General features: G+C 36.6%; 1 protein-coding gene across 1 annotated transcript in view; it reads right to left on the reverse strand.

Moving 5' to 3' along the window:
* Window positions 1–5,766, reverse strand: part of SLC9A9 (solute carrier family 9 member A9) — a 172,627-nt gene extending 166,861 nt beyond the window's left edge. The window contains 1 exon segment of the mRNA XM_031596281.2: window positions 5,411–5,766. Within this exon segment, the coding sequence (XP_031452141.2) occupies window positions 5,411–5,585 (175 nt within the window). The 5' untranslated portion in view covers window positions 5,586–5,766.
* Window positions 5,767–14,656: the final 8,890 nt, after the last annotated feature.

Raw genomic sequence — 14,656 nt, forward strand, 5'->3', positions numbered from 1 at the left:
TTAAATACTGTGCTTTCAATAGATATTGAGAGAAGGGGCATGAATGCATATCTGAAGTGCTATGCTGAGCATAAAAAAATCAGTTGTGTTCTTGGTGGTTTTACACACTTCTTCATGGAGGTACATTTCTTTCTTTCTCTTGGCACTAGTGGGAGCTTGAATGATTACTTCAGGAGAATAACTGTTATTTATCTAGATAACGTTGCTGGAGATGGTTAATTGTGGGAAATAGCGGATAGGAATCTGAAATATAAGTTTCATTATGTAATGTCATGGATGCCGTGGATAATCAAAGTGGTCATAAGCACCTGTCAGGTGTCAGTTATTTTCACATTTTTCACTAAGAGACACCTCTGAACTGTAGGCTTCTAGAATAGACACAATGCAAGCTTATAGATTCCTAGACTGATGATGCAACAGAATGACATCTGTATTGCACATTTTGTATGTACATGCATTTATGCTTGTTTAGTATGGTCAGTTATTTGGATGGAACAGGATTTAGATATGCAGTAGAAAACTTCAAGGCTTTTTGAAGATACAAAGCATTTGTGTAATAAATCAGATAATAAATCTAGCTGTAGTAAAAGACAGGATTCCTCAAAAAAAAAAAAAAAAAACCAAGAGAGCACTTCCTTGTTTCATGTACTTTGAACCAAATTCTGTTTGATAATTTAAAAAATAAAAAGCATTCTCAGTTACAGTAATGTAATTGAACAAAATTGCTTGAGGAAAAAAATATTTCAAAATTTAGTGTCAAATTTAGACTAGGAGTCAAGAGGGACTGTTCTTTTTTTTGTATTCTTATAAGACATTATCTCCAGTGGCAGATTCAAGCTACGTCTGTAAGAATTTTCTGGGATGGAAACAAATTATCTGATTTACTACACAAATGCTTTGTTGATCATAGTCATGCAAGATAACCCTTGATTATAAATAAATAAATTTGCAGAAAATGATTTTTTTAAAGATATGACAACGGTAGTTGTAATTCTCAGTCAGTGTTGATCAATTCTCCGCAACTGGCATTCAACTCAGCCTTTGGATTTTCTTTTACAGTTTTAGTTCTTATCCTCAGATGGAGTTCAGATTTGGATAATACACTGTGCAATAAAACAGTGAAACAATAATGAAAGTACAGGCAAATTGTGTGTCATCAGCAGCATACACATATTAGAGAATTTATATTGGAGCACATTCTAACAATCAATATTCTTAGGACATCAATGAGGCTTTGAAATCCTTTTAGCTTTCAAAGATATTCTATGATGCTTTAGATGTGAACAAAATATAGACGGGCTCTATAACGATGGGCTGCTTCAGAATGTTGTCAAATTCTCTATGGAAAGTTTGGACAAAGACAATTGCTGTGGCACTACACTATGCTGCAGGAATCAGTTAAGGTGGTGGAATAGTATTGTTCCTTCTGTAATAATAACTGTGCCAAAGTCCCTAGATAAAAATGCAGGTAAATTAAAAATCTGGGAAGATTATATATAATATTTCAGTAGGTATATCATTTATGGAATGTACTTTCTTCTTAATGATAGAATTCAGGAGTCCAGATTATTAATATAAATAATTCATTTTTAAGTAGGTGGATAATGTAGTCGTCTTTCCTCTACTCCACCTTCCAAATTGAAATCATGATTTTGTGAAGTCATGCTGCTATAGTGTAGAATAGTTCTTATAGTTTGTTTAAAGAAAAAAAGTTTCTGGGAAATACCATGGTAACCATTTTTTACTATGAAAAAAAGCTGACAATTTCTAAGACCTGAACCACGTTTCAAATTTAATGCAGTTTTTCCAACTTCTGCATATTCTGTAAGCAGAAAAAAGTCCTTAATCACAGGGAAGAGTATTGGAAGGGATTTTCTAAATGACCAATGCCAAATTCTTGAGCTAAACAAGATTTTTTTTATTTTTATTTTTTCCAGAACTTTGTCTGGTCAGCTTCCCTTTAAATAAGGACATTAAGGGAACCTTCAGAAGAGGCTGGGCTCAACAAGTATTCCCATTGCATACCTCTCAGGAATTGAGCTATTGGGGATGGAGTGTTAGACCTCCAATCTCAGCCCTCCAATCCCTTCCAAATTTCATGAAGCAGCTCAAAGTCCTCTGACATGGAGCCATTTCTTTCTACTAAGTGCTGTTCTGCTGTGTTCTGTTCTTTGTCATTATGGTTTCCTTTCAGTCTGATAAACCAGTTCTATGGAACACAGCTTTAAAAGCAGGTGGACCTTTCACCAGCCTCACCTTCATTTGTATTCCCTAGTGTGAGAACTATTCACACTGAGAATGGATTTAACTGATAGAGCCAATGAGACTAACAGATAATGTCACCATATTGATGGGATGATGTTTTGGATTTGTTTTGTTTTTGTTAGTTTTTGGTGGAGTTTAATTTTGGTTGCCTACCTCCAAGAGTGCTTTAACCTGTTAATTACACATAACTGGTAGCACCTGCACTTCAGCTCTGACCTAAATTCTGAGGTAGATAAGAACTTTGGCTGCTTACAGTCTACTTTTTTCATTTAGTATGCTCTGGACAATTCCCTTTTAAAATGAAGGCCTGTGAATTATGTGTTCTATAGGGAATTTTGCAATAGACCTGGTTTATGATTTAGTGATCTAGAGAAATTCAGCCCTACATGAGATGACTAACAAGCTTTAGAAACACTCATGCACAATTTCTTTTGAAGCCTTATTTGGTTTTCTGTGTACACTCTCAGTGTGTTTGAGAAAGTGCTTACTACAGTGCTTACCATCTAAATATGTTAATTTTGCTCCTTCTATTCAGGGTAGCACAACAGTACTCTTTCATATTCACCTGCCTCCTTGATATACAGAAACAAGAAAGTAAGTTGAGGCTCTTGTTTAGGGTCTGTCAAAGCAAGCTAGAATACACAGAGAAACCTGTCCCCCAAGATCCTGGAGAACAAAGTGGTGACAGAAAAACTGTAAGTCTGCGTTCTTTGTTTTTTTTTGTGAGTAACTGACTTTTTATTTGGTGCTGAAACTGAAGAACTTGAGAGTGTTAGTAATTTGAAGAGCTAAACACCTTGAAATAACTGCATACTCTATATCTACAGGTAAACACTATTTGAACAAAAAAACCCACCTGTGCATGAGCTTAAACCAAAGTTGTTCTTTTTTATTTTTTGGTATATATTGAAAGATTATTGGTGTAAACAGAGCAGCTATGTTTAATGTAGAAACACTGATTTGATTAAGAAATCAATTATTTTCAATTTTTAATGTTTCTAAATAGACTATTCTCAAGTTGTTTTTTGTTGTTATTGAAACTGTTCAGCCTAAGGATGCATTTACCCAGGAAATTTATGTAGGGGGAAAAATGTATGCATACTTTAAACAGAACGTGCTATCAGTATGTTCTTAGTGTCTAAGTTGTGTCTGTTCAGCATTTTGCTGTGTTTGTATCTCTGTTCTTGCCTCCTGGTCTTCTCATATTTCACTTTCGCCATGCCTTCCGCTGCTATAGCTCTGATGGCATGCTGTCTTGATAAGGAATACAGACCCATCCATCATACTGTAGGACACAGTCTGCAAATAAGTGGCAATATTCTGTCAAAAGGAAAACTGTTGGCTTTTTGTGCTGTCATTCACATATCTAGGAAACAGCACAATGGACTACAGTAAAGCAAGCTGCAGGGCAGGTGTATTATAATACAAAACATATATAAAAGATAACTATTCTGATAATAAAGACAGAAATTGTGTAGGAGAAGATAAGCTGTAGCAAAGTCACTCAGGCTTAGCTGCACTGAGAGTAGGGCAGGATTTACCTGACTGTCACTACTTGGTGCTATGACGATTTCCTGAACTGATTTTTCTCCTGGAGTTGCTGTCAGCTCACCTAACATCTCTATCATTACCTCACAAATTCCACTTTATTTTCATGATCACAATTTCATAATGCTGAAGATACCCAAGCCCATATTCAAAATTTTGAAGAATAGAAGGGACATGATCAGCTTTCTAAATCCTATGAATGAAAATGTTTCCATGCTTAAAGGTCACCATAAATAATGCAAGTCTAAATAGCTTATTTGCAACCATGGGGATCATTTCCTTAGTTCATGACTATTTTAATAATTCAAAAACTCTGTCCTGCTGGAGCACTGATCTCTTTATTGATCAAAAGAATATCAGGAGCTGGTTATCTTTGTGATATGTAGATTGTGTTTTGGGCAGGCAGAAAAATGGAGCTAGAGCAGATAGCAAAGTGGAAGAAGATAAAACTCTAAATCCCATCTTATTTGTCTAATGTCATATTGCCCCATTTGTATTTCCCTCCTTTTTATCAGCTTTCAGCAAATGTCATCAGCTGCACATGGGAAACTACAATAGCGGGGAAAAGCTGTCACAGAAGTCACTCATGCAATTATAAAAATAGTAGTTTACAAGTTGATTAGTTCACCTGCCATAATCTACAAGTTGATTGCAATGAAAATATCGCAGTGTTTGCATGTGGTGTGACACAAATATTCTTCAAAACTGCAGCTTTAACAAAATTGGTTTTGGTATCACACTGCTGAGTATTTAACATGCAAAGAATGAGTCAGTCTGGGATTATGATGAGTCAAGATGAGCTCTCTACAGAGCTGTAGATTTACATCTTTTTCTTCCATTTTGATAATTATACATACATTGCATGTGTGTCGCATGGCTACAGAATCAGAAATCATACATGAGAAAAATGAAATGATAGCAACAGAGAATGGCACGATAAGCCCTTATACACATAAAACTATACAACTAGTGAGTAATTCTTATTGGTGGGCAGTGCAGAAGATTTCACATGAAACTGATGCACAGTATTGCAAAACAGCATAAAAGAAGATTAGAACTTGACAGGCAAATTGAAATTACAGTACAATGACAGCATTCAGAGATTACTCAAGAGAGGCATTCTTCGTAGTCTGCTTTTCTAAAGCGCTGTGGGGGGAAAAAAACAAAGTCTCAAAATGATCTAAACTTCATCAGATAACATGGGTGGATTCATAAAGCTTCTTAGTCTAAAACTGAATGTTATACAAAACAAGTGTGTAAAGCAGGCACGTTAAATCATTTCTTTAACTGTGGGCATTTGTATTTTGAGAAATAGTAAATTCTCTGACTTAGGAGGTGTCATTCAGTGGCAGTCCGCATGTACAGGAACATAACCTGCACATCTTGAGGTTAAACAGCCCATGATTTTCACTCAACAAGTCAACCTGTACCTACTGCACAAGAGATGATATTACATTCTTATTTTACTGCACATTTAAGGGGCTGATGGCACTTCATTCAGCTTGTTTTCTGAGCTTTGTCAGCACTTGATCTCAAGTGCTCGGTTATAAATATGCAACTACTCCTATGTCAAACCAGCACTTGAATTTATACTCACCATAAACCATAGCTCCTCCAGTTTCATGCAGAAAGCGGAATCGGTGGTTTTTAAACAACCAAATTGTTAATATTGTAAGAATGAGCAGAAAGTTAAAGACTAGCAACTCCACAGCTCCCTCGTGATAAAACTGATCTTCATCTTTCAGCAGTGCATATTTCTTCAACTTCTCCATTTCATTCCCTTTACAGAGAACACACACAATATAAAAGAATGAAAAAAATCACAGAAGGAAGGTGTTATCACCTTTGGTTTAGAAAAGTCCAGAGGCTTTAGCAATTCACAGCAAGCACATCTGCTTGATTTGCAGCCTCACGGTAAAGTGCCCCAGCTCAGAATTCAGCTGGATTCTAGTTACAGCTTCCTGTTTCTGTCTTAAAGCTGCCCTGTCTTATTTTTAATGTTATGGTTGCATCACTGCACTGTGCTTGTTCCAGCTGTAAATGCACAAGTGTCTGTAAAGCTCAGGCTCTGCCAATTTTCTCAGATTTTGTTGTAAAACTTAGTCTGCATTCATAAATTTTCATTCTGAAACACAATCTGAAACCTAAAAATCATATTTGGTCTTTGTAGTTTTAGCTGGAAAAACTGACACTAAAAGAATGACATAGCAACCTTTACTACTCCTTAGAAGTTTATAAAATATCTTTCCACTTTCCCACTTTTAAGTGTAAGCAACATAGAAGGTGGTATTATGTTTTTTCAAGAAAATCATGGAATGATTTAGGTTGGAAGGGACCCTTAAGAACATCTAGTTCCAACCCCCTGCTACAGGCAGGGACACCTCCCACTAGACCAGGTTGTTCACAGACCTGTCCAGCCTGGCCTTGATCACCTCTGGGGAGGGAGCATCCACAGCCTCACTGGGCAACTCGTGCCAGCGTCTCGCCATCCTCACAGTAAAGAATTTCTTCATAATGTTTAGTCTAAATCTACCCTCTTCAGTTTAAAGCTGTTTCCCCTCATCTTGTTGCTACATCCTTATAAAAAGCCCCTCCCAGCTTTCCTGAAGGCCCCCTTCAGATAATGGAAGACTGCTATAAAGTCCTCTTAGGAGCCTTCTCTTCCCTAGACTGAAGAGCCTCAGCTCTCTTAACCTATGGCCGTAGGGGAGGAGCTCCAGCCTTCTGATCGTCTCTGTGGCCCTCAGAGTGCTGGAGTACCTCCTGAGCAGGGAACAAGGCATAAGGATTTCAAGGCTTAAGCCCTGAACTCACCTTGATCCTGTAGGTAGCCAGAAGTATATGGAAAAGCAAAGGTTGTATAACCTAGAATTTAAAGCAATTAAAAAACCCCAAACCTATCAAACTGAATAAAAAGCAGTAGAATTTCCTTTATACCATCTCTGCTATTTGCATGTTTTCATTGCTCAAGCCAGGAAAGCAGCAGAAATTGTATTACTCTTAACAATTAATCCTCATGGAAGATTTCTGTCCTGGCCTAAAGCTGCGGTATTGTGCTGTGCAGGAGGGAAGAATTCTAAAAAAGCTCTCATATTCAATCTATCAAGAAAAAAATGGTTCTGCTTCTAAGTACAAGGAGATAATTTTTTCCTCACTGTTCTTTTTCACAATTACACTCAATTTTTTATTTTTATTTTTTTAAGATTTTGGGCAAACTAAGATATAGAGTATTCATTCCAAATCAAGTATTGATCAAATACTTGAAATAAATGCCTAGATGTCTATACTATTGGTAATTTCAGGGCTGTAGCTTATAACAGAATGACTGTTTCTAAGGAGGCACTGTTGCTTCAATCTACAATGTTTTGTAATCACTTTCACTCGGCAAACAATTCAGTTTCCTACTAAGCTACTTTCATCATATTTTATGTGTTCAGATTTTCTTTCACTTTCTGCGAAGAAAAGTAGTTGTCCTACAGTTCTTTTTCACAGAATCACACAAGACCACATAACGGCTGGAGCTTTGAGTCTATCTGCTCCAAGCTCTGTTTGCAAGACCACCCAGGGCAGGGATCTCCAACGAGACCCCACAGCCTGCATTCCCCATCCGAGTGCTTTATTACTACACAGCACAGAAGCACTTCCTGGTTCAGAGGAAACATCCTGTGTCAGTTTGTACACAGTGCCTCTTGTCCTGGCACTGGGCACCACCGAACAGAGCCTGGTTCTTTTAAAATTCATGTGTTTTCTTCAATTACCAGGTGTTTTTTCTTTATTACTGATTTTACTCTGCAGTTACAGTGTCCTCTCTCTCATTTGTAATTCTCTTATTTTTATCTTTCCTTCTGTAATTTTACCTGATAATTTGTAAACTTCATTAGTACAAAGCCAAAATTGTATTTCTGACCTGATTATTCTGTGGAGTGTCAGAGATGAAAAGTAGGCCAAAAAACCCCATCTGAAATTAATGACTCATGCATTTCAATCTTAAATAAGGATAAAACTTTGATGTTATCTCATTATAAATGGAAAGGATTTAATTCTTCTAAAAATATTAAGAGTCACATGGCTGAAGTTTAAAACTTTTCCGAGGGACGAAAAAAGAATGAAGACTTGATATCACCTTCATAGTTTGGAAATGACAGTGACCTCTGCAGATATTGTGAGACTGATCGATGCTTCTCCATTGAAGATGAACAAAAGCAAAACAAAATAATTTGAAATTAACCTCCTATCTATCTATCACTATAAAAACCAAAGTTCTTGGCTCTCCTCACCAAATAAATAATTTGCAGGTGCTCAAAATTAAAGGAAAAGCAGCACAGGACAGTGGAAGAAGGGCATTTTATACTGAGGATCTCAGTGATTATGGTATTCATATCAGGTTTGGAGGCGAGCGAGGTTCAATTTCCTCTTCTATCTGAATCTGCCTGAGCCCTATTTCTTACCATATAATGTGGAATTTCTCTGTCTTAAATGTTAGAGCAGTTGTGCTATACAGCACTAAAAACAAGTAAGTGTTAATTTCCCAAAGCTTCACTTCCCCTATTGCAAAGAAGGGCTGTAATTCTTCCTCTTGCCACAAAATAAGCTGCAGCATGTTTGTGAAACAATCACACGCTATAGCAATTTACACCATACCCAAACGTGGATGGAAACAAATAATTTTGGTTTTAGTACTAGATTTGGATAATAAACATATTTTAATTTATTACCCCAGAATGAGTAGTGGAAATGGTAGGAATGTGAGTTATGCATTCTCTGTGTCCTATCCATTTGCATACTGTTCACATCACATCAGAAAACCAGTAAGTAATCATATGAATAAAAGGTTTATTGCATAGGAGCCAAGGCAGAAGAATTTAGCTTGTAGCAACAACTGGAATTCTGTATTTCCCAGCTGTTGTCTCTTTTAATATGAAGTATCTTAGAACATACTAAACATCCTCAGAAAAATATTAGAAAAAAGGGTTATGCTGGCTATCACATATGCAGTGCAAATTGGCAAGCAGTGCATTAGTGGACCAAAATTAGTATAGTTTGCTCTGCTTTAATTCTTCGCTAAACAATTTTTCCTAGAGCTTCTAAGTGTTTGAAAAATGTTATTTAAGGGGAAAACAAAAACCAGACCTTCTTCAGGAAGAATTTTCTAAAAGCAAATATGTTATGGGGAATAATTAAACTTTGCAGTGGTTGATCCGCTCACGTCTCTGGGTGTGAAACTTGCAGAAAGAACCAAAAGGTCATCAGAGGGAATCATGCTGAAGGTGTTGTTGGACTCATTTATTATAAGAAAAGACATCCCTGTCAAGAAAAGCTTTACTACAATAGCACCATAATCCTCAGGAAGGAGGGTTTAGACACTGTCAGTCTTGCTTCAGAATCACAAAACTTTGCCCTACTTGGGAAAATGTTATAGTTTCTTAAGACTTTTTTTTTTATTTTCAATTTGTTTTTTCTTTTGTTTCTACTGAGCAAAAAAACCACAAACTTGTTCTGAGATTTACACTTTTATTAAGCTGTAAGTTTCTGAAGGTTGACTTTTAACTAAATGAAGGCTTTTATGCATGTCCCAGCTGAAACCAGGGCACTTCCTGAATGCGGTTTGGGCTTAACAAGTTAATCTAGACACAAAGCAAACTTTTTCTTTACTGATAGTCAAAGGAGTAAGTTTCCTTAACTTCAACATAACTGTACTGATAAAAAAATGCTTATTGCTGTAATGGATGAGGATAAATTACATATTTTATCACTTCAACTGCTTTCATATTGTGGGCTGCCTAGAGCTGAATTCTTGTGGTAGAAAAAAATCACACCACTACAGAAAATAGCTAAACTATTTCAAAACAGCCTTTGAGGATATACAACAGCTGTTGGATCCTAAGTCTAAACATTTCTCTGCTTTGTTGTTGTTGTTGTTGTTGTTGTTGTTTTTTGTTTTGTTTTGTTTTGTTAATATTGAAGTATCTATTACAGCCACAGAAAAGTTGGGAGGAATGATATAAGATTTCTATCTCTTGTAGATAATGCCTAGGCTAGGCTAAACAGTTCTGTTTGTGTGTACAAGCATACTTCAGTGAGTGATTTTTGAATGTTTTTCTTCGTGCACAGCAGTAGATATTGGGGAAATGCTATAATTAGTGTTTTCTATTATGGAAGATTTAAGTTGCAAGTATTGGACTTGGGTGCTTAAATTCTGCCAAAAACATGGCACAATTGTTTGTATAGTTTTGGGGAAATTTGCTTCCAAATAGTATTTGTCATGTTACAGGGCTGGCTTTCCTCCCAGAGATGTAAGACAGAATTTTAAATCAGCTTTCCCAACACAGCCACCCATCACAGACAAGGGGATCTGTGATTGCATGAGAGAATAATTTTCTTTAAATCTTTTAAAATACAGAAAAAAAATCTGTTTCTTTATCTGTCTGTATAACTGAAAAATTCTAGCGTTTTACAACATAGTTGTTTCCTGTTTGAGGACACATTTGCCTACAGAGATAATGTTTTCTTTTTCATCTTTCTGATTTATTGTCATCATTCATTCACTGTGAAGTGGTGACACAAAGCAAGAGGTAACTTTTTTTTCCCTACAAGACACATGAGACTTTTTTTAAAGCGAGCTGCCAAAATTTACTACATGTGTAGAACACCATTGATTTAGCTGGATTCCTTACAGATACTACCATGCTATTTAATCTTAAGACTGGGGAGAGCAATAATTATATAATTTTCAAGGCTTGTTTGTAAATGGGCTAAGATCATTAAGTGAAAAATGACATCTGAATAAAAGTTAATATCAGCTTTTGCCATTCACAGTTAAACAGCCTTTACAAACAGTAACTAATGCTGATTCTCTTGTACTCATGTGTTAAGGCATTTGAAAAATATCATAATGGCTGAGAATATAGTGGAAAAGAGGTCATCTTTTTGAATTTTAACTTCCCAGTGCTTTCTGAATGGGTGAGAGCTTCAGCTGCAATCCATGTATTATCACCACTATATTACCCCTACACAATATCTGAATTCTGAACAGAATATGAAGATATGATGATTAAGGTAAACAAAATGTGTGTGCAAGTGGGTAATACATGCATACATTATTGGGGAAAATGTATTTATTCTAAGAGATACAGGACATTAATAGGAATGATTTTTGCTTTTAGTAATCTGATGATATTTTGGCATGTGTAGACTACTCAGAAGGATGCCCCAGATGCTCAGGATCATATGCTGAGTAAAGCAAAAGTGAACTCCTGAAGTAATAAAAAAAGCCTGTATGAATAGTTTCAATCCAGTTTATTTTGCTACATTTTCTGAATGAAGGATATGACTTTCTGTGATAGTCCAATACATGCCATATGACTTTACTAGAAATTTGTGTGCACAAAACCAGATTTCTCTTGGGCATAATGAAACCAATCTCATGTCCAGTACTTCTTCAGGAATGTTCTGCTAAATACAGTTCTGGAATAAAGGGTGTTTGGAAAAATGAGAAGCAGCTGTACTGAAAAAGTCCAGACAACACAGAGAAACACAGTAAATGAAGACTCAGTGTTTGAAGTGAGGTCTCATTTGAAAAACTGCTGGCAGTGTGACAAGATGATGTTTGATTTTTTTTTCTGTGCTCAGCTGTTGTCACGTTTTTGTTTGTAACCACATTTTCAGTAGCATCCAGATCCCTCACACATTTTCCCTCCTAACTGGAGTAACTTCTCTCAAAGTTTTGCTTTGCTTACTTGTCATATAGAACAATCATACTTTGTAGCATTTACATTTATAGCACTGATAACATGATAAATCAAGAGAAGGGAACTGGATAAACTAAAACGTTACATTTTGGTTTTCTGAACAAGATACCAAGTGAAGAAAGAAAGTCTTCATAGGGCAGATATTTAGAATATTAATTTGCAGGCCAAAGACAGAGGTAAGATATAATTTCTGTTCTAACTTAGTATGTCAGGCAATTGCAATAATATCATGCTCTTAATGCAAATAATATTGTTTTAATCTCTCTTGACGTGTCATTTTTTGTGAACAAGAGGTAGCATGTTTATTTCCTGTTTCCACCTTATGAAGTGTCCTCTGTGTATTTGACATAACAAGTATCATTCTCTCCCTTTGTTTTGTTAACTGTAGAAGTCTGGTGTTAGAGAAACTATAAAGCTATAGTGATTGACTAAAAAGTGAAAGGAGTCTTGCAAATCAGTGGAGAGGTCCTCATCTTGGAAAATATAGTCAAGTAAGTGGAACAATTAAAAAAATTATAATTAATTACAGTGATTACAGTTGATGGGAATTGTAACCAGAGACAGTGCTTTAGCAACCTTGGCTATTATGCGAGCATATGTAAAGTACAGCTAAAAGTAAAAAGAAACATTGAATACAAGATGATCTCTATGTATATGTAAGTAAAACACTAAGCAAAATCAACTCTGAAACTGAGAGATCAACCACGTTGCCAGTGCCCAAATAACAAATGTTCTGTCACAGCCTTCTTGCCTAAAATCCCCAGACAGACTGGAACAGGATTAGTGGGATCACAACTGGTTATCCTTCTGTAATCCATTCCAGCCAGGAGATCTGCCTTTCTATCTCCTGTTCTGATACATGACTGCCAATGAAATCCTGAGGGCTAAGGCCACTTAAGGCCACTAAGCCCACAGTAGCGACCTAAGTGTCAGTTTACAACCACCAGTTATCTGTGTATTTCAAAATCCGTTCTTCTGTTGCTTAGGAGAGTTTTCATATGAAATCAGTTTATTTGCTGGTTTTTATTGATCCTGTCTGCACTTTTCCTGAGGTCAAACTCTGATTTTACTCCTGCTTACTTGGTCTGGACGATAATTTATCTACACGGGTCATAAAGACTTTAGAGACTGAAAAAATAGTCCACGTAATCTATATACCTTGTGCATTACAGCTATTGCTCTTAGTCAAAAAATAGCTTAAAAAATGCTTTCTGCTTGCTGGAATCCATCTTCCTATCCAGAAGGCAGAGTCTTTTTTTTCTCTCCTTTCTTTGTAGCCTGTTTCATTGCCTAATCAAAACACAATACTTATCATGATGAATATACATTGAGTTGAGTAGAATTTGAGTTTCAGTCTCCCAAGAGGTTTGTGACAATGTCTCCAGTCGTTGTATCAGCCCAGGAAAATCATCTCTCCCTTTTCAGCACTAATGAATTCAGTACACACTGTGATATAACATAATAATGCACAGTTCAACACACTGAAACAATCATATGAGAACCAACCATTACAGACCAATCTCAATTAAAAGAAAGCTGAAATGCTAGTGCATTTTTTCTGAGAAGACGAATGCCAATGTTTTTAGGAGTAATTGAAGCTCTGAATGGTTTTAACCATTAGATCCCATTCTGTGTTCAGAAATAAGATGCAAATTCTTAAGGAATTCTGAGAAAATAATACTACTGATATGCAAACTTTAATCCTAACTGAGAAATGTCAGCCTCATGAAATTCTGAGTTCACTCTTATGGGTTTTATTTTAACATTCATTTTCAGCTTGAATTGCTGCCATGAAAGTTTCTGTTTTTCGTATTAAATCACGTAACAATCTAAATAGCAGATATAACTTAAGGATGCCAATTGTAAAGATGATTTTTAAATCACAGAATCACAGGATCTTAGGGGTTGGAAGGGACCTCTGCAGATCATTTAGTCCAACCTGCTAAGGTGGGTTCCCTAGAGTAGGCTGTGTAGAGAAGCATCCAGGTAGGTTTTGAGTATTGAATGACTGTTAACTAATGGGAGACTTTAATAGAAAGCTAAAAAAGAGAGAGGGGTGCACTGTGACATGTAATGTTCATCCACTGATACCTCAGCACACACACAAAAATTATTTGATTCCTATTTCAGAAATTTTGTGGAAGGATTTAGGAACCATGTAACCTGGCACAGGAAAAAATATCTATCCACCAAAGCTAGCTGTACAGACTTAGAATAATTTCGTTTAGAATGGACTACTGCTGTCACGAAGTTACTGGTGGCCCATTCCACCAACCTGAGGTCAGCAGCCCAACCTTTCAAGCACAAGGACTGCTTCCCCCCTATTTACTTTACCCACAGATTTGATGGCAGCAAACTCTGTCTCATCATCCAAGGAAGACATTAAACATTGCTAGTTCCACTATCAGTCCCAGGGGATATCAGTAGTAATTCTTTGATACTGTGATTCTATTCTATGATTCTATTCCAATTGGCCAAGATCAGACTTTGTACTGCTGATCACAATTCTAAGCTGATGGTCCAGCTTGTTTTCCACCTACCTTATCAAATCCACTTCTCCAATACATATCTCACCAATTTATATACTGTATTGCTATTGGAGACAATAATCCAAGTCTTAGAAAAACCACTGCTCTCCCCTTATCCACAAAAACAAACATTTCATCTTAGAAGATGGTCAGGTTGTTTAGGAGTGATGTAGCCATGATAAAGCTGTGCTGGCTATTCTCCAGTCATCTCCTTTGTGTGCTTGAAAATGGCTCTAAGGACAATTTATTCTATAACTTTAACAGAGGCTGAGGTCAGGCTGACCATCTTAGTTATCTGGACTCTCCTGTTGAAGGCTGGCGTGACATTTGCCTTTTTTCAGACATCAGAAATCTCCCATAGCCCCCAAAACCTTTCAAAGCTGATAGCCAAAGGTCTCACAATGACAGCAGGGAGTTTTCTCAACACCTTTGGGTGCACTGTATGCAGAACTAGGGACTTGTGCTTATCCAATTGGTTCAAGTCTATTTCCCTATACAACAGGTAATGCTTCGGTCCCACAGCTCTATGCTGCTATGCTAGGAGGTGTGATGGCAAATTTTACCCGT

The sequence above is a fragment of the Phasianus colchicus genome, chromosome 10 (genome assembly GCF_987193195.1).
Source record: "Phasianus colchicus chromosome 10, bPhaCol1.hap1.1, whole genome shotgun sequence".
Taxonomy (NCBI): Eukaryota; Metazoa; Chordata; class Aves; order Galliformes; family Phasianidae; genus Phasianus; species Phasianus colchicus.